The following is a 21891-nucleotide window of genomic DNA, read 5'->3' on the forward strand; positions in this document are numbered from 1 at the left end:
CACCCAGCGGCAACAACCCAAGCTAGAAACTCGGACAGGAAAAAAGCGAGTGATCCGGGCAGAGCTCGCTAGATTTCATCTCCATTCGAGGCGGAGAAAAATCAGAGTGATTGTCCAGCCGTTAGTGGCGCTGCCATATGGCCTCGGTCACGTGGTTCGTGACGTAAGGGAAGAGAATCTTGGGGTCATGGGGCTTCCCCTGACCTAGATTTTATCTCTTCGTCCCCGGCAGAATCGCTGATTAATGTCTACCTACAGTTCAAAATAGTCATTTTGACTGACTGGAGTCTATGGTGGGTAATTGAACGTAGTGAATTTCACTCAATTGAGAGGAGAGAGGGATAATATACAAACCCTGTGTTATTACTTACCTTAACTCGAAGTTCTTTGAGAGGTTCTGGCATAAGAAGCCCCCTAACTTGTGATACAATAGGACCTTCCTGCCCGGCTACTATAATGGTATCACTCTCTCGGAGTTTGCCATTGACCAACACTACATCTATTGTTGTGCCCAAACCAGGTAAACTTTTAACCTGAAATAAAATTAATAGCATTTATTTTTAATGATATCACTAACCATTTTGTTAGCTAAACAGTGTCTCGTATAGCAATAACGTTGTTTTATTCTTTCTTGTGATCACAATAATTATTTATGAAGATTCAGGCAAACAAAAACTAGAGCCTTGATATATGTATTTTTAAATCCAGACTTGAAAATAGCAAGGGCTTTGTTATTTAAAGTCAATACTGTAAACTTCCTTGTGATACTTAGAAGCCAATGTGAAGTATTTGAGGTTGAATTGTCATTATCGTCTGTTATTAACATTTAGAACATTCTATAGTTATGTAAGTTCTGTCTTTAGTAAGATTTTGAATTGTAACAAACAGATATTAAACTGATATAAATAGTGATATAATAATTATGGAATGGAAGCTTAGCCTTTTCACAAGATTTTCTCACCCAAATTTTTCAGCACTTTTTTCTTATATTCTTATATTTTTGGAGCCAACAGACAGTTTTTACTCTGATAATTTGTCTATTTTTGTCTCAGTTTTCTGAAGAAAAGTTCAGACTATAAATAGGACTTTTTTGTTATGGAAAGAGAGAACAGAACAATCAGTAAGTATATATGGCATAATAAAAAAACATGCATGGTTCAGATAATCCTACCCTACCTACCTACTTACCTAACATTTATTGCCTTATTCAAACTTTTTTTGGCCGAAAATGGCCAACAATCACACAAGAAACTAAATTTATTATCCTGAATTTTGGTCAAATTGTAGGACTTCATTGTAAACATCATTAATTGTGGGTTGTTTTAAGTAATCAGCAAGCTAGCACAAAGTAAACAAGTCATTGAAAATGTTCTCTTTGTGCTCATCATATAAGTGGAGGGGTTGTTGCAAGCATGTCCTTGAAACTTGAGTCCCAAGTGGCAAATACAACAGATTGTTTATTTACATCAAATTCGAGCATGTGTTGCGTGACGACCCCTCTGGATTAAGACATAGCAAAGAAAAACATAGATCACAAGTGAAAGCATGTCCAAGTTATCACATTTTAAACACACAAGATGGCCTCCAGGCGGCCATATTTGATGAAATTGCAAATTGAATTGACATGTACATGTATCCATTTATGACATGCTAAATATCAATGAAAATTATACATGGGTGACAGAGATATTATATGGCCAAAAATAAAAACAGCTGTTATTCGATCATTTTTGATCTGATTATGAAACAAACTGACAAGTATGATGTATGTGCCAAATACAAATGCAAATAGTACATAAATCATGGAAATATAGTACTAAGGCCAAAAAGTCAGGTGGCTGTCAATCAGCCATCCTTGATCGATTTTGAAACAAATTGTCATGGACATGCATCCTAACATGTATAAAAGATGTGCCAAATTTGAATGAAAACTGACAAAGCACATCCAGGATACCACATTAAAAAAACAAACAAGATGCCTGGCAGTTGGCAATCTTTGATCCAATTACGAAAGAAATTGTCATGGACATGTATCCTAACATGTATAAAAGATGTGCCAAATTTGAATGAAAACTGACAAAGCATGTCCAAGATACCACATTAAAAAAAAAACAAGATGGCTGCCAGTTGGCAATCTTTGATCCAATTGCGAAAGAAATTGTCATGGACATGTATCCTAACATGTATAATCTATGTACCAAGTTTGAATGAGAACTGACAAAGCATGTTCAAAATACAACATTTTCAAAAAACAAGATGGCTGACAGTCGGCCATTTTGAATCGAATCGCTAAACCACTGCATGTGCATATGTCCCACATAAAGTACTAAGCACATGCAAAGAATGAACAGAATCGATCCAAAGGATTCTGAAATACGACTCTGAACGAACACACGGACGGACAGAGAACGAATGTTAAGTTCTTGTTTTCAGACTTCGTTCGAACAGAGACTAGAATGGCAAGTAAGACAGACTGAACTGCTTTATTATAAGGGTCTATTTCAGTTTCCAGTGAGCAACGTACAGCGTTAAGCTTACCTCTAAAACGGTACATTGCAGCTCATCAGAATAAGCCAATCGCTTAGCCAGTAGTGTCTGACTGAATTCTGTAATTAATGCCATTAGATTACCCATACCATCTCCTGTATGAGCGGAAGTTGGCACAAATGATATGTATGTACGTGGATCTTTATTCTCATAAAACAAAGCAGCATTCAGTCCCTGTAAGTGTAATAAGGTATATGCATTTATATTAATCTACTTATTCATGTCAAACCTACTTTGTCCTTGATGATTTGCGGAAATAACAACCATTATATCATATACCAAGTATCTTATAAAGTGTCATATTGATCACATCAATAATTATTTATATTTTTGATTTCGGTAAAATGACTAATTTTCGCTGGGTTTAAATTTCACTGATTTACCATTTCAGGCATATTGAGTGGATTTTAAATTCAAGGTTTTATAATTTAGATAATGTGTTCTATGCTAAATATTAAATATTCACTTGGATTTATTTTAGCGCATTTGCCAGTCAGCAAAATAAGCAAAATTGAAACCCAGTGAATAATCTTTTTACAGTATTGGTTAATCACAAAATTCCATATTTCAAGGCGGGGAAATATAATAATTGACAAAACACTGGTGAACAAATGTCAGTTTCTTTCTAAGGTAGAAAATAACCTGTTTTCCATATAATTCTACGTATTTTTAATGCATCACACAGACTTCAAGCAGAATGAATCACAAATACAAACCTGTTCAGCAAACTCTGTAATGGCCTGCTGAACTCTCTCATCAAATTCTAATTTAGTGTTAGGCTTCTGTTTTTTAATTGTGTTTGAAACATCAGTGTGAGGACTACTTTTCCATTCAAAAAGACGATCAATCTGAGAAAATAAATAAGAAACTGTCAATTCTGAGGAAATAAATAACAGACTGTCAATTCTGAGGAAATAAATAACAGATGATCAATTCTGAGGAAATAAATAACAGATGATCAATTCTGAGGAAATAAATAACAGACTGTCAATTCTGAGGAAATAAATAGCAGACAATCTATCTCAGGAAATAAATAAGGAACACTCAATGTGAGGAAATGGAAAAGATAATTAATCAAATAATAAGCACATTGAAAAGTGAGACAAATGAGCAGCGATTATCGATAAAATCATTAACTTTCAGTGGTATTTAATATTATTAAACACTTACATATTTGTTTTTATTCCCCAATTTTCATGTTCTATTGTAATTTAGGAAATGTTTATTTATTGGTAAAAATAGCAACACCCAATGAGTAACTCATACTCGTATGCATCAATTGATGTTACCATGAATAGATTATTCTTTAGTGGTAGGTTAGGCATGATTTGTTGCTAAGTTGAAACTAATTAACTAATAAACATAGTAAAATACTGGTATCTCATTTACCTTATTCAGTGCAACCACAAACTTACCTTATTTAATGCTACTACAAACGGTGTTTTCCGCTTCTTAAGTAGATTAATTGATTCAATTGTCTGTGGTTCTAGTCCATGCATTATATCTACAACTAGAATTGCTATGTCACAAAGTGATGATCCACGAGACCGGAGATTGCTAAACGACTCGTGGCCTGGTGTGTCTATCACTAACAGACCAGGAATTTTTATTTCCTTCTTTGCAAACTGTAAAGAAAGCAAAATGAATATAAATATATATACAGAAGATAAAAGCAAATGTAAACCCCTCACTTCCAAAATGAATAGCATTTATTGCTGTGTAGAATCACAAAAAAGCAAAGCTTTTTGTTGCAAGGTTATCAGGAAAGAAAAGGTGATCAATATTGACATATTAGATTTATAGCCACTACCGTTAAAGTCCTAATATAAACCGCATACGTAATAGTAACCGCACCCCCAATTCTGGCTTCGGGGTTAAAGAGTTCTTAACAAAAATTGAAAACTTGAAAAGTACCTATTACTAACCGCACCCCCAATTCAACAAGACCGTGACTGACTTCATTGTTTCAAGCAGCTGTTCCAAAACGGCATTGTTCCTAATCCTATTCATTTGTTTTGACAACATGGCTAAAAATATTCACACCTATTTATTGTTCAGCGGTGATAAGATGTCAGACAGGCAATGAAACTGCTTTTGTTCTGGCGGCGACCTCTGTCAATACTCTTTCTGAATACGTCTGTGTTTCGTAAGTTTTAGACAATGAGCTTTTATCACCGTAAAAGTGTTAAACTGAGCATTGAAGAATAATTTATCTTTCGAAAACAAATAATTTTTTGATTTAAAAAAAAAATCGTGCCGTTTTCCCATGGAAATCAAAGGCAAAAGATCGCACTACATTATCGGTAAATCTCTTCCCTGTTCACCATGAGGTCGCTGAACTGTCATTAACATATTTAAATGAGCTATGCAATTTAGACACGTGGGCACCATCCAGCATTTTGATTGGTTAATTAGCGACTTGACCTATCCGATCAATAATACGTCCCGTGAGCATTCAAAAACATGGCGGATATCGTATCGGCTGTTTACATGTGACTGAAATCATTCGCTTACGGGGAAACTAAGTTGAATTTTACTTGCATTTTATAACAATTCAACGAATTTATTTTTCGTGCGTTATTGTAATCACTACTAAATAATAATCACGAATATCAACACTTCGAAAACAAGTAAGTTATTTACTTGTGACCCGCAGCATGGCCGGATCGAGCTACCGTTATGTGATCATTTGCTACTAAGCAGTGCATTCGTGTTTTTATTTGAAACTTCTGTTAGAATATACTTTTCGTTACCAAGAAAATTAACAAAATAAATGCATATTACATTAAAAATACCGAGTATTTTTTGTATCATGTTGAATTTTTTTTTTGATTGACTGTAATTTTTCAACATTTCGTAACGCCTATTTTAGAACCAAAATAAGGCCTTTCACTCTTCCCCGACGCCTATTCAAGAGATTGTACGGTCTATTGTTTGTTTTGTGCATGTGTTGTGGACAAAAAATGACCACGCCCATTTAGTGATTGCAATATGTACGTAATAGAAACCGCACCCCAAACTTGAGCTTTTGATCCCAATTTTTAAATTGATACATTGTAATATAAACCGCGGTTTATAATAGGACTTTAACGGTAGATCTAGAAGATGCTTGACTGAGAACTCATTTGATGTGTTTACAAAGGAACATCTGAAGATTAAATGACGTACCTCTCTACACATTTTAGTTTGTACACGTATGACATCCACTGGTATGTTTGTAGCACCAATTTGTTGTGTAATACCGCCAGCTTCACCATCTTGTACATGTGTATGGCGAATCTACAGAAACAAAATAACTCAGTTTTATTCAAAGACAACACCCATATCTTTACAGCAATGCTTCTTTCTTAAACTCGGGATACAATAAATGTGGCATTGCACAGAATTTCTTTGGTTTTTCTGTGGCAAATTAAGCATTGAAATTGAAAACATATAGCATCCCCAGTTTTGAATTCATGAATTAAACAATATTTACTAACTTTTGCCCTTAAGATAAACAAAATTAATTAAAACAAGTCATTGTCAATGACACGTCCCCGTTCCGTTCATATTTGAGTGACATATACATTCAAAGCAGATCATGACCGAAATGCACCTGCATATGTACAACACATTGTACTAAATCTGAACAAAATCCATCCATGCGTGACTGAGATCCGGTTCCGGAATTGTAAAAATATGTGATTTTGATGCATTTTCGGCCTTAAAATGGCCATCATTCAGCTATTGTTAAGCAGATCATGAAACAAATGCACATATTTATTTGTGACATGATGTACCATGTGTGTGTGAAGTTTGAACTTGATCAATCCAGACATGTCTTGGATACGGATCCAGAACTGAATTCTTTAAAACAAAATGACCGCCAGTCCGCCATTTCAAATCCGATCCAAAAAAAAAAAAAATGACGTGCATCAAGGTCCTATTATGTTTAATGTATGTACCAAATTTGAACAAAATCCGTCCATGCATAACTGAGATCCGGGTCCGGAATGGTGAAAATGTGCAATTTTGATGCATTTTCGGCCTTAAAATGGCTGCTATTCGGCTATCGTTAATCGGATCATGAAAAAAATGCATGTGCATATGTCCCATATAATGTGTGATCTATGAGTGAAGTTTGAACTTAATCGGATCATGTATGTTCAAGATACAGGTGATCACGAACGCACGTACGGACGCACACAGGGCAAAACATAAGTCCCCGTTTTCGGACTATGTCCCGTTTTCGGACTACGTCCGAACGGGGACTAATAAAACACTATTCTAAACAAGCAGCCTGTCGGCTGAGATAGCTCCACTGTTAGCAATGCACATGGCAATTAAAGAACAGAAGATATCATTAGAAAATGAACAAATCTGAGAGAGGACCACATGTAGTACCTATATGTATAATATATCAAAAACAATTGGACTTGCGGTTTTCAACAAGAAGTCGAAAATATCACTTTTTACCAAAAATTACAAAAATATTCACCAAAATTAGAGAATTGAAGATATCATCATGAAATGAACAAATCTGAGAGAGGTCCACATGTAGTACCTATATATGTAATATCAAAGCAATCGGACTTACAGTTTTTAACAAGAAGTCGAAAATATCACTTTTTACCAAAAATGACAAAAATATTCACCAAAATTAAAGAATCGAAGATATCATCACGAAATGAACAAATCTGAGAAAGGTCTACATGTAGTATCTATAAATGTAATATCAAAGCAATTGAACTATTGGTTTTTAACAAGAAGTCGAAAATATCACTGTTTACCAAAAATTACAAAAATATTCACCAAAATTAGAGAATTGAAGATACCATCACAAAATGAACAAATCTGAGAGAGGTCCACATGTAGTACCTATATATGTAATATCAAAGCAATTGGACTTGCTGTTTTTAACAAGAAGTTGAAAATATCACTTTTTACCAAAAATGACAAAAATATTCACCAAAATTAGAGAATTGAAGATATCAACATGAAATGAACAAACCTAAGAGAGGTCTACCCAAGGTACATATACACCAAGTATCAAAGCATTCAGGCTTGTAGTTTTCAAGAAGAAGTCGAAAAAGTAAAACATTGACACGGACGACGACGGACAATCACTCATATGATAAGCTCCGCTCGACAAAGTTAACAGCGGAGCTAAAAACAAAACAAAGAATACAATTAATACATTACCTTGTCCAAGATTTTCGTTTTACCCGTATCTACATGACCCAGGACTACCACAACCGGTGACCTAAGGTCATCAACTGTTCGGTTTTTCTCAGCTTTCTCTTGTCGTTTCTGAAATTATTGAGAGAATTACAGTTAAATTCACAAGTTTTCAGCATCACAAAGCAGGTACTGTGTGTAGTGTGAATGATGTATAAAAGAGTATACAATTACTGTGTAGTTTCAATCATGTTGATCAACTTAAATTTGAATATCTAACACAGGGTTCCTACGGGTTTCACCATATGAAATTTAGGACTTTTTAAAGAAACTTCTGGGAATTTAAGACCTATCTTTGAATTCAGGAGATAGCATGTCACTATTGCCCAATTTCAAAATTACACTTATTTTTAAGTTCCCTGCAAAAAAAAAACAAGCAGCCTGTCGGCTGAGATAGCTCCGCTGTTAGCAATGCACATGGCAATTAAAGAACAGAAGATATCATTAGAAAATGAACAAATCTGAGAAAGGTCCACATGTAGTACCTATATGTATAATATATCAAAGCAATTGGACTTGCGGTTTTCAACAAGAAGTCGAAAATATCACTTTTTACCAAAAATTACAAAAATATTCATCAAAATTAGAGAATTAAAGATATCATCATGAAATGAACAAATCTGAGAGAGGTCCACATGTAGTACCTATATATGTAATATCAAAGCAATTGAACTTGCGGTTTTCAACAAGAAGTTGAAAATATCACTTTTTACCAAAAATTACAAAAATATTCACCAAAATTAGAGAATTGAAGATATCATTACAAAATGAACAAATCTGAGAGAGGTCGACATGTAGTACCTATATATGTAAATATCAAAGCAATTGGACTTGCGGTTTTCAACAAGAAGTCGAAAATATCACTTTTTACCAAAAATGACAAAAATATTCACCAAAATTAGAGAATTAAAGATATCATTACAAAATGAACAAATCTGAGAGAGGTCCACATGTAGTACCTATATATGTAATATCAAAGCAATTGCACTTGCGGTTTTCAACAAGAAGTCGAAAATATCACTTTTTACTAAAAATGACAAAAATATTCACCAAAATTAGAGAATTGAAGATATCATCATGAAATGAACAAATCTGAGAGAGGTCTACCCAAGGTACATATACACCAAGTATCAAAGCATTCAGGCTTGTAGTTTTCAAGAAGAAGTCGAAAAAGTAAAACATTGACACGGACGACGACGACGGACAATCACTCATATGATAAGCTGCGCTCGACAAAGTCGACAGCGGTGCTAAAAAACGTTGTACTTGGACCGACTTTTTCAAATGTAAAAATATCTATTTTACAACTTTTCAAGGAGCCATAGGAACACTGTAATAGTTGAACTAAGTTCCTTCATGAAAAAGGATTGCTAATAATAACAAATTCAAGCCAAGAAGGATGTTGATATTTTTATGTACATGACAAGGATTAGTAATTTTACAATCACTCTAAGATAATAAGGTTGTATGACGACCTACTATTTTGTCACAAAAATCACTGTAAACCGTTTCACTGCTAGTCATTTTTGCAATTTCAGGATTTTATGCCATTTGTGAAGAAAAAAATTTGCAAATGTCATCGACAACTCTAAGTTGTCTTGTCCCAGAGAAATTTTCACTGCTACAAATTATGTAAAAATTTGTTTTCTCATAAATTTACAGTATCCGACACTTAGTAGTGAATGATTTTACTGCAAACATTTCCATGAATCTTTTCAGTTAAATTCATTTATCTTTAAACACAACTATTTGATGTACTAATATCCAATGCATATAAATTTATCACTAACCGCTATCCTATCTAAAGCAGTTTCCCTGCTATCTCGTTTCACTGGTCTCTCATCTTCAGACTCCTCTTCTGATTCCTCCTCGGAGTCCTCATCATCACTTTCATCTTCACTACCACTCTCATCCTCTTCCTCCTCTTCTTCGTCATCCTCCTCTTTGTCATCTTCTTTACTCTGTTTTTCCTTCTCATCCATCACTACCAGCTTAGTATCCTTCACTTTCACACTAGACGTGGAAGATTTCTTTTGTGGTTTTTCTTTTTCTAAAATGTAAAAACAGAATTTAATTTCACAAACTTGTAATCTCCTAAACTATTGATTTACAAATTGACAGAGCTGCGGATGGTTATTTTTAATGCTGTGTTTGACGTACCACAAAGGCAACAACCCACAAAGTACAGACCTTTGTAAACAGATGCCTGCAGACAATCCTAAAAATTTATTGGCCAGATAAGATCAGGAACCTTGAGCTCTGGAAGCAAACCAGGCAGCTTCCCATGGAGGAAGAGATCTAGCAGAGGAGATGGGGTTGGATTGGCCACACTTTGCGTAAGCAACCATCCAACCTCACCAGACAAGCCTTGACATGGAATCCACATGGAAAGCGAAACGTGGAAGGCCAAAAAACACCTGGCGGAGTGACCTCAACGATGATGTTAGGCGCTCAAGATCCACCTGGGGACAGCTTGAGACTGCAGCACAGGACCACACACGCTTGAGAACTGTCATCGATGGCCTATGTTCCAGGAGGGGTGAAGTGAAGTGATTCAGTGTTTGGATAAATTGGTAATATGTGATGTATGCACGTTTACATTTTGCAAAATATTCAGCAATAATTATGCAATACAACTTTTTTACCTTGTACTTGCTCCTCTTCTGACTCAATATCCTCCCATGTATCTTTCACATCTTCCTCTTCTTCGTCTTCCTCCTCCTCTCTGTCAACAGCATCTCCATCATCATCTTTATTTTTCTCCACCTCTATAGTTTCAGGTTCCTCCTCTAAAAAAGACAATCAAAATTATTATATAAATTTTTTGGGATTTTGACACTTTTTGAAAACTACCATCCATTTACAAAATCTAACAAAAATATTACTATAAATATAAAATGTGCATCTACCTTCTGTCTCCTTTTGAGCCTCTGTAGAATCTTGGTCTGTAACAAAAAGAGGTCAAACAATCAATGTTATAGGTCACAATTGAGTTCAGAGGTCACAATTGAGTTCAGAGGTCCAAGCTGTGATAATGTTACATGAAATAACACCCTTTATTTCCTTGAAACATTCATTCAAAAAGTACCATATTTGAGCTAGAAAATATTATCGCAACAATGGTTGAAAATAATAATTATAACAGCAGAATACGTGCTAGTAATAAAGTAAAGTGACTTATAAAGACTGAATGTTTTGCCTGGTTTTAGTTATAAACCGACGTTAGGAAAGGTGTGAAATACGTACTTAACAGTTTCCTTTGTGATTCCATGACTCTTTGTTTCAAATAGCTGTTTTTAAATCGAGCAGGTTACGAGCATCGCTGGCATGGAAATACTAAGCATATGGTAATATTATCGGCCCACGTATTTTATTAATATAAAAATCCAATAAAAGTCCAATGCTGTATACGAATTGTTGTTGCGTGAAACAATGTTGTATTTTATGCATGTATTTATTCCAAGAGTAAAAGTCGTAACTTTCGAAGGTACGAGTATTATGAGTCGTCCATTCATTTCTCTTACGTTTTTTACACTTGAATAAAGTCTACCACATGAAAAGAATGTTATTTACGAAGTTTTAAATAGCCGAGCCTTCCTGATTCAAGTCTCTTGTTGATTTGACAACGGTAGGTATCATTAATGTTTATTCTTTGCCTGTATCGCATTCCAGACAAAATGTTCAAGATTGGTAAACAAGAAATGGACGAACTAAAATGTCTCCTGTGTTTCACGTGCGACAGGATTATTAAAAAAAAACAGAGTTAAGCGGTCATGTACGTTCTATAAATCTAACCTCGCACTAGTAATCTTGTATTGACGTGTTGTTTTTTTTTGGTCAAAAACGACGTTGCCTTTCAGTTTAACTCTTCGCGAGAGTTTACCTATTTTTTGAACAAATGTTAAGTAACTATATAGTTTTGCGTCAAACTGGGTGGTCCGAATTTAAATGTCAGTGCGTGAACTCATTTAGATCATTGCCCATTGCCGCACGTAATTCAAACACGTGGTTATTAGAGTTCAGTTGAAATGTACGCGAATAATGCGATCGAAGTGCGCTGCGAGTTTATTATATAACAATTTAACATTACGCATGATATTGTATGTTATTGTATGGTTAATATTACATATTCACTTTATTTCGAATAAAATAATTCACCGATGAGTCACAAGTATTTAAAATATTTTCTCGACTTTCGTTAGACACCTGACTCCGGGACCTGACTATCTTTTTCAATGATTTAAATGCGCCCATGTTTATATTTGCGTAATAATTACGAATGCAACGCATTATCAAGTCGGTAATATTGAAATATTCACAGACCCAATAGCCCGGGTTAGTGTCCCAACAATAATAAAAATAACTTAGTTTGCGTAATTATTATAAAAGCAATACATTGCAAAGTTGAAATACTTAGAGCCCGTGCAATACTGTAAACATATTTGCGTTATTAGAAAAGCAGCACACTAAGTAAACGATGTTGAAATATTCAAAGCCAATACATAGTTGGATACAAGTTGTGTTATTACAGTACCGCCGGATATAATAACAAATTTACGAGATCGAAGCGCGGACCAAGAAAGAAAGGGGTTGCTAAGGTAACGCGCCAGTTCAGTGCGTGACTTGGGGTCAAACTTCGGTCAACACACACTTGGTGTCAGCATCGCCGCGTAGCAAGTTTCGCAACGTACTTGAAGTTCAATTGTGCCCCAAAATGATGTCGACGATCACTCAATTGTCGCAGCGCATGTTGTACCAAGTCCATGATACACCCAGTTTCGACTTTGGCTTGCTTTTCCTTCTTAGTGCATGTTCATGTTCACGTAAATGCGACCTCTCACTAATGTATTAAAACACTTTGATGTTATACTTATGCGTGATTATATTTGGTCTACGCAAAACATTAATCTTTCTAAACATTTTCTGAGACCATGCATGATATATATTCACAAAATAATGCGATCATATTATACATTATGTTGATCTCTATGTCTTTCTGGATCGTTTTGTGATTTTATTCCAAGGCTCAGGCAAATAAAATAATGTCAACTATTATAGACTAGTTTCCCAGCTTTTTGCTCAGCCAAATTGGTTCAATTTTTCATTAAAACTTTGTGATCCTTTTAATTTCCTAGTTCTTTGTGTTCATTAATGGTCTTGACAATAAGTGTGAATTGCTGTGCGAGCCCACCGCGGAAGACCGCGGTCAGCCGGCGTCATGGAATCTATGCACAAATTTGCATAAAATGCGGTCGACCGGCGAGCACCCACCACCGCGGTAATGACCGCGGTGCACCGCCCGTTTGATTTCCTACTCTCCCCTTAGTAAAATCAACAAAGTGACCCACCATCTTTAACTTCAACCGAATCTTGTTTTTTTGGTCTCCTTCTTCCCGGCTTTGGAGCTCGTCTGATTGGCTCAGCGCCATCTTCTCTACTTGGAATAATTAAGCCCTGTTCTCTGAGAAGAGCTAGTGTAGCCTCGGCTCGAGCTTTGTCTTTTTTCTGTTTTTCAGTTAAGAATTTCCCTTCAGCTTTAAGTCTGGCTTTCTTATCCTGTTAAATAGATATTGAAAAGATTTACCCACAATCCAATGTGTGTGATGAAAAATCCATCATTTGTAAATACAATGGTTGTTCCAATCTGTGATCCATTTTATTGCTCACTGAAAAATATATTAACCTTTTTCTTTTGTTTTTCCCTTTCTTTTTTTTCTTGTTCCAGTCTTAGTTTTTCTTCCCTTAACCTTTCGGCTTCTTCCTCAGCTTTGATTCTTGCCTCTTCTTCAGCTTTCAACCGCTCTTCCTCTTCCTTCATGCGCTTCAATGCATCCTGCATTGCTTTGATTTGCCCTGTAACATGAATTATATTATCGCAAGATTGAGTGACAGTCCTAAGTAAAAGTGTTGAATTAATGGATGTTAGCCAATAACATTTGTCCTTTTGTAAATTCACAGACTTCCACTATGTATGATTTGTAAAAAACAAGTCATTGAAAATGACACAGTCCCCGTTAAGTTCTCTTTGTGCTTGTCATATTAAAGCGGAGGGGTTGTCGCAAGCGTGTCCTTGAAACTTGAGTTCCAAGTGGCGTATACAACAGATTGTTTATTTACATGAAAACACGTGTTTCGTGTCATAGTAATATGGCCAAAATAAAAACAGCCGTTATTCAGCCATCTTTGATCTGATTATGAAACACACTGATGTATGTGCCAAATACGAATGAAAATGGTACATAAATTGTGGAAATATAGTAGTAAGGCCAAAAAGTCAGATGGCTGTCAAACGGCCATCCTTGACCAGATTTTGAAACAAATTGTCATGGACATGCATCCTAACATGTATAAAGTACATGTATGTGCCAAATTTGAATGAAAACTGACAGAGCACATCCAAGATACCGCATAAAAAAACAAAAACAAGATGCCTGCCAGTCGACCATCTTTGATCCAATTGCAAAATATATTGTCATGGACATGTATCCTAATGTGTATAATCTATGTACCAAGTTTGAATGACAACTGACAAAGCATGTCCAAAATACAACATTTTCAAAAAACAAGATGGCTGCCAGTCGGCCATTTTGAATCGAATCGCTAAATCACTGCATGTGCATATGTCCCACATAAGGTACTAGGCACATGCAAAGAATGAACGGAATCGGTCCACAGGATTCTGAAATATGACGTTGGATAGACTGACGCACAGACAGACGGACACACGGACGGGCGGACGGACTTCCTCAGGAACTCATGGACGGTCGGGGACATGTATCCTAACATGTATGATCTATGTACTAAATTTGAATGAAAACTGACAAAGCATGTTCAAAATACGACATTTTCAAAAACAAGATGGCTGCCAGTCGGCCATCTTTGATCCAATTGTAAAATAAATCATCATGGACATGTATCCTAACATGTATAATCTATGTACCAAGTTTGAATGAAAACTGACAAAGCATGTCCAAAATACAACATTTTCAAAAAACAAGATGGCTGCCAGTCAGCCATTTTAAATCAAATCGCTAAACCACTGCATGTGCATATGTCCCACATAAAGTACTAGGCACATGCAAAGAATGAACGCAATCGGTCCAAGGGATTCTGAGATATGACTCCGGACGGACGCACAGGCGCACGGACGTACGGAGACCGAATTATAAGTCCCCATTTTCGGACTTCGTCCGAACGGGGACTAAAAAAAACTCTCAATGACTCCAGAAAGCATCATAATATTGGCAGTTTGTATAATTCATGAGAATCCTATCCAACAGGATCATGTAATTGAATTTAGAAGTCCTCCTACAATACATGCAAATTGCCTCAAGTGATCACAAAAATGAAAATGATGTTGGATTTGGCATTTAGACACTCCAATGTTTTAGGACTAATTTTATAATTTTTAATTGCAATCACAATAATCAGTGGTAGGTGTTCTGTAACAAATACAAAGTGAGACAGTTAACACAATTATTTCAACACAATTATTTTAAAGAAATGATAACCATTTTTTAAAATAATTATACATCAATAAAATGTATTGCTTAATATGAATTGTATTTTATAGTAGTGTACAATTTGATATCTTCTCCTTACTGGTTATGTAAGTGTTACTGCTTAGATTTCTTATTTACCTTTCCCAGGTTTCTTCTTTGTTTTCTCCTCCTCAGCTTTGTCTTTCTTCTTTTTTTTCTTCTTATCTTTTTTCGTTTTATCATCAGCTTTATCATCTGCATCCCCTTCTGGGGCTTCACCTTTGACCTCAGCTGACAAGTCAAACATATTAGAACAGAAACTCATTACTGATGACAACTGGTTTTGGTTAATACATAGACTACTAAAAGCCTTCAAAGATAGCTGATAGTACGTAATGATGACAAAAATCAATTAGTTAATACATCAGATCAAAATTACTACGTAACCTCACATGAGGTATACATGTACTAGATGGTTCGCTTAGTGTCCACAAAATATCTGGAACTCTTTTGAATTATTCTGGATGTATCACTCCACTATTTTCCTTGCCCGGGAAATACATCACTTCCTTCTCATAGCTCCAAATCGGATATGACGCACCGAGTCTCGAGGACACAACAATAACCTAATTTATTGATTGTTTAATAAAATCTGTAGTAGCATTACTGCTGAAATATCAGTGTGAAATCTGAAAGTACAACCATGGAAGAGTCATAATACTGTCTGTCTGTCTGTCTGTCCGTCCGTCCTTCCGTCTGCATACAGTGCAGTACATTCACAATAATCTCATAGTATTAAATCATGTGATACATACCATCAGGTGTAGAGTCTTCCTTTTTTACTTCAGTTTGTGGCTTTGGTTTTGCTACGAAGACAATACAATGTCTGATTACTAAACTATATGTGATATTACATGACTAATTTTGTCTTGTATGTAACCATGGTTAATCATTCATCCTGCTCAACACTTCTGTACTGCAGTAATTTGTTCACATTATTTTTAATTTCATTAGCATTAATGTAAATTTTGAAATAAACAACAATATTGAATGCTGAATTCTTGGTGGTGGTAGTTGGGTGAGGATGGGGTGGAGTGGGGTGGGGTGGGTGCTTGGTGGGTGTGGGAAATTGGGGGATTGGGTGTTTATTTACCTCATTAATACAATTTATTACGGGATGTATATACACGAGCAATGAAAGTGTTATAGTTGCTGCAAACCAGGTGCAGACCCCTCTAAATCTGCCCTGAACAAACAAACAAACAAACTGACAGCACAAAACTGTATCATTACCTCCTGGTTCTGGTTTAAAAGATTACCTATTGGGGGGGGGGGGGAGTACACTGAGGAGGAAACTAGAAGAAAGAGACTACTGGACTATTTTGTGACAGAAGATTGATGTTGGCAGTAAATGGGTCGCAGGACAAACTTATTGTATATATGGAATGACTTGGACACAATGTTGATGTGTTTCTCATCAAATACTTGATAAACATATAACAAGACATAATTTCATAAATTATTGTGTCTGTCACCTGGCTTCCTTCTTGAAATAGTTGTGTGCGAAAGTGTTGGCATTTTGCTATTGAAATATCTAAGTCAAACATACATTGGTAGCAATGTGCCTAGGAATAATGTTACAAGTGAGGTAACAGTGGACCTGATCTCACTCTTTCAGCACCCACTGTAATTACTTACAATCTTCACTGATCTCACTCCTTCAGCCCCCACTGTAATTACTTACACTCTTCACTGATCTCACTCTTTCAGCCCCCACTGTAATTACTTACACTCTTCACTGATCTCACTCGTTCAGTCCCCACTGTAATTACTTACAATCTTCACTGATCTCACTCTTTCAGCCCCCACTGTAATTACTTACACTCTTCACTGATCTCACTCTTTCAGCCCCCACTGTAATTACTTACACTCTTCACTGATCTCACTCGTTCAGTCCCCACTGTAATTACTTACAATCTTCACTGATCTCACTCGTTCAGCCCCACTGTAATTACTTACACTCTTCACTGATCTCACTCTTTCAGCCCCACTGTAATTACTTACAATCTTCACTGATCTCACTCTTTCAGCCCCCACTGTAATTACTTACAATCTTCACTGATCTCACTCTTTCAGCCCCCACTGTAATTACTTACAATCTTCACTGATCTCACTCTTTCAGCCCCCACTGTAATTACTTACAATCTTCACTGATCTCACTCTTTCAGCCCCCACTGTAATTACTTACAATCTTCAATGATCTCACTCTTTCAGCCCCCACTGTAATTACTTACACTCTTCACTGATCTCACTCTTTCAGCCCCCACTGTAATTACTTACAATCTTCAATGATCTCACTCTTTCAGCCCCCACTGTAATTACTTACACTCTTCACTGATCTCACTCTTTCAGCCCCCACTGTAATTACTTACAATCTTCACTGATCTCACTCTTTCAGCCCCAATCTGATTAAAATCTGATGTAGTGTACGGGCTTTAATTATTTTGGCTATAAACTTATTTTAATTTTATTTTTTATTACTTTTGTTATTAATGCCTTTTAATTTTATTATTTTACTTTGATTTTGATTTTGTGATTTTTTTTTAATTCTGCCCTACCTACATCTGAGCCGATGCCTATGTAACGAGATTTCAACGAGACCCACTATCGACGATTTTAGTCAACGAATCACAGACCTCCTTCTATAGTGCACATGATGACGTCACCGGGCGGAGTCGGGTGGCAAACACTCAAATAAAATGGCGGATTATACCGACGTTAGCGACCGAGAATAACACGGCTTTACGGTAAGTTTATCATTGTCAAATGCAACGAAAGTCATTTTTATGTTAATATTGTGGCTCGAATGGTTCGACTTTAGATCGTTATTTTGCATAGTTATTCTGGGAGTGACGATTTTGTTTCCACCGTTTCGACCGAACACCGTGTCTTTTTCCAGTCGCCTGCCCTGGAGACGGGTGATGTTTTGTTGACGATCGGGCCAACATCGTCTACGGTATTGAAGCCGTAGCTGTAAATATTCATCAAATTGTATCAAAATTTTGCACATTATACACTAACTCTTTATTAAAGTAATTGAGCTGATTTGGACTGGAATATAATATTTTTTATTTGGAACACATCGCAATTGATCAGGAAATATTTGTTTGCTCCAATTTTCTGCGTCGATGCCGTGGGCCGGTGACCGTTATACAATTTAAAATCAGTTTGCATTGTTTACTATTATAGCTGTTTACAGTGTTCTAATCATTACGATTTACTTTTTTTTTTGCTTCCATTCTAGATAATTATGCTCAGTGATGTAAAATTGAAGCGATGACTGAATGAACGAACCTTGGCTGGCGAAGATGTATCTGGAAGTGTACACATTTGTTGGAAGTGAAAAAAATATTCAATGTAATGACAAAAATTGTAAAATGCTGAGGAATTTCTTTTGCAATAAAAATATACTAGCAATTTTCTATTAATGGTTTATTCAAGTGGGCAAAATATAATGTACAGAAAGATTGCCCGTAGAGTATCGCTACACTGAAACAACCGACAGCCTGTATAAAAGGGGGGCTGTGATTGGCTGTTACTTACGCGAGATTTGAACGGGACTTACATAGGCGTCGGATCAGATGTAGGTAGGGCGGAATTAAAAAAAATCACAAAATCAAAATCAAAGTAAAATAATAAAATAAAAGGGCATTAATAACAAAAGTAATAAAAAATAAAATTAAAATAAGTTTATAGCCAAAATAATTAAAGCCCGTACACTACATCAGATTTTAATCAGATTGTTTCAGCCCCCACTGTAATTACTTACAATCTTCAGTTTTGTTTTTTTCTTGTTCCTTTTCTTCTCTTTTTTGTGCTGCCTGAGCTTTTGCTTCTTCCTTCTCCTTTCTGGCCTTTGCCTCTGCCCTTTTCCGTTCTTTTTCTCTTTCTTTTTTCTCGGCTTTCTTTTGAGCGGCAGTTTTAACTTTTGGGCCTTCGTCTTCATTGTCACTGACATCATCATCAGCAACAGGTTCTTTCTGTGATAATGGAATTGATAATCAATATACATCCACCTGACCCGCAGCTTAAAATTCTGAAGTTAGCCACAGATTCATTTTTGGATTAGAATTCACTTTCAGGTTTGGGTTTGAGTTATGGATTTCCCTCATTATATTTTTCATAAATTTCAAAACCAATATAAACCATGCCACTGTGGCAAAATGAATCCAAATACAACTTTAGCAATTCAATAATTACTTTCACCGAAGAAATTATGAGTGAACAAGTGACAACACATAACTCATACAATGTTATAGATGACTAATGTATTTGGAAAAACAGTGACAAAATTATGCTGGGTGCTGTGGTACAAATCCTTCAACTCTTAATGCTATTATTGATACTAAAGAAAAATGTGAACTATGCTGTATAATGTGAACTATGCTGTATAATGTGAACTATGCTGTATAATGTGAACTATGCTGTATAATGTGAACTATGCTGTATAATGTGAACTATGCTGTATAATGTGAACTATGCTGTATAATGTGAACTATGCTGTATAATGTGAACTATGCTGTATAATGTGAACTATGCTGTATAATGTGAACTATGCTGTATAATGTGAACTATGCTGTATAATGTGAACTATGCTGTATAATGTGAACTATGCTGTATAATGTGAACTATGCTGTATAATGTGAACTATGCTGTATAATGTGAACTATGCTGTATAATGTGAACTATGCTGTATAATGTGAACTATGCTGTATAATGTGAACTATGCTGTATAATGTGAACTATGCTGTATAATGTGAACTATGCTGTATAATGTGAACTATGCTGTATAATGTGAACTATGCTGTATAATGTGAACTATGCTGTATAATGTGAACTATACTGTATAATGTGAACTATGCTGTATAATGTGCTAGCAATTCAGAAGATTGCCCAGAAACTCTGTCAATGATCAGAAATCGGTCAGCTGTACTATTTTTTATCACCCTAACATTTTCAAAAAGTGACCTAAAAATGTTATAATAAAAAATAAATAAAATGTAACTTTATGTATACAATTTGACAGTTTTATATGAGCCTCATTTTGAATTTTAGTACTTGTTAATTCCAATCAATTATCTATATTATTTATCTTCCATCACAGAGAAAATAGTTTAGTTAACTTTATTAATCAACAAGTCACTGATAAAGACACAGTCTCTGTTAAATTTTTGAAAGTTTCCCTGACATGCCTTCTCAATGTCTTTACCAATGCTGTCTGGGATCCTGTTGAATTAACAAGCATTATTATGCAAATGGCAACCAGTTGAAAATGTTTTGCTGTTTTTATAAAGAATCTTCCCCAAAACAAAGTTGACCAGTCATTAACACAGTTCCCATTAAATTTTTGAAAGTTCTCTTTGTGCTCGTAATATTAAAGCGAAGAGGTTGTCGTGAGTGTGTCATTGAAACTTGAGTCCCAAGTGGCAAATACAACACATTGTTTATTTACATCAAATTCGAACACTTGCTATGTGATGACCCCTCCGGTTTAAGACATAGCAAAAAAAAACATAGATCACAAGTGAAAGCATGTCCAAGTTATCACATTTTAAACAAACAAGATGGCCGCCAGTTGGCTATATTGGATGAAATTGCAAATTTAATTGACATGTACATGTATCCATTTACGACATGCTAAATATCAATGAAAATGACAGCGATATAGTAATATGGCCAAAAAATAAAAACAGCGGTTAATCAGTTATCTTTGATCTGATTATGAAACAAAATGACATGTATGATGTATGTGCCAAATATGAATGAAAATGGTACATAAATCTTGGAAATATAGTAGTAAGGCCAAAAGGTCAGATGGCTGTCAATCGGCCATCCTTGATCCGATTTTGAAACAAATTGTCATGGACATGTATCCTGTGTTTCAAAAAAACAAAATGGCTGCCAGTCGGCCATTATGAATCAAATGGCCCTAACGGCTGCATGTGCATATGTCCCACATAAAGTACTAGGCACATGCAAAAATGAATGGAATCGGTCTGAAGGATTCTGAAATATGACTCTGGACGAACAGACAGACGGATGGACGCACAGATGGTCGGAGGACATGTATTCTAGCATGTATAATCTATGTACCAAATTTGAATGAAAACTGACAAAATGTGTCCAAAATACAACATTTTCAACAAAAAAATGGCTGCCAGACGACCATTTTGAATCGAATCGCTAAACCAATGCATATGTCCAAAATAAAGTACTAGGCACATGCAAAGAATGAACAAAATCAGTCCAAAGGATTCTGAAATATGACTCAGAACGGACGGACACACAGACGGACGGACGGAGACCGAATTATAAGTCTCCGTTTTCAGACTTCGTCTGAACGGGGACGAATAAAATAATAACATGAATACCCATAATATTTTTTTAGAAATAGCAGTGTGGGAAATTTGTCCAGATTACATACCAGATGTCAGGGCTGGAAACTTTCAAAAGTTACAAGCCCTGCTAAAACAAATCTCGCACATTTTTACAATTATTTTTGCACACACACAAATAAACACAACAAGTATACAATATACTATGCACGGTTTATTTTAACAACAAAGTAGCTGTAAAGAACATGTAT

General features: G+C 35.6%; 1 protein-coding gene and 1 long non-coding RNA gene across 2 annotated transcripts in view; one reads left to right on the forward strand and one right to left on the reverse strand.

The window, feature by feature from the left end:
- The window catches only part of LOC100373703 (eukaryotic translation initiation factor 5B-like), a 62951-nt gene that overhangs the window by 16321 nt on the left and 24739 nt on the right, over positions 1-21891 (reverse strand). Inside the window, exons 6-19 of the mRNA XM_085498144.1 lie at positions 19075-19285; positions 16061-16111; positions 15405-15536; positions 13448-13617; positions 13113-13320; positions 10674-10709; positions 10410-10553; positions 9555-9814; positions 7729-7836; positions 5716-5826; positions 3963-4172; positions 3264-3395; positions 2539-2721; positions 372-533 (exon numbers count right to left, since the gene is read on the reverse strand). Of these exons, the coding sequence (XP_085354270.1) occupies positions 372-533; positions 2539-2721; positions 3264-3395; positions 3963-4172; positions 5716-5826; positions 7729-7836; positions 9555-9814; positions 10410-10553; positions 10674-10709; positions 13113-13320; positions 13448-13617; positions 15405-15536; positions 16061-16111; positions 19075-19285 (2118 nt within the window). The remainder of the gene's footprint in view (positions 1-371; positions 534-2538; positions 2722-3263; positions 3396-3962; positions 4173-5715; positions 5827-7728; positions 7837-9554; positions 9815-10409; positions 10554-10673; positions 10710-13112; positions 13321-13447; positions 13618-15404; positions 15537-16060; positions 16112-19074; positions 19286-21891) is intronic.
- On the forward strand, positions 17958-18726 carry LOC144345898 (uncharacterized). The gene is made up of 2 exons (XR_013419424.2): positions 17958-18052; positions 18550-18726. It is a non-coding gene; the product is annotated as an uncharacterized LOC144345898 (long non-coding RNA).

The sequence above is a fragment of the Saccoglossus kowalevskii genome, chromosome 4 (assembly GCF_978046115.1).
Source record: "Saccoglossus kowalevskii chromosome 4, keSacKowa6.1, whole genome shotgun sequence".
Taxonomy (NCBI): Eukaryota; Metazoa; Hemichordata; class Enteropneusta; family Harrimaniidae; genus Saccoglossus; species Saccoglossus kowalevskii.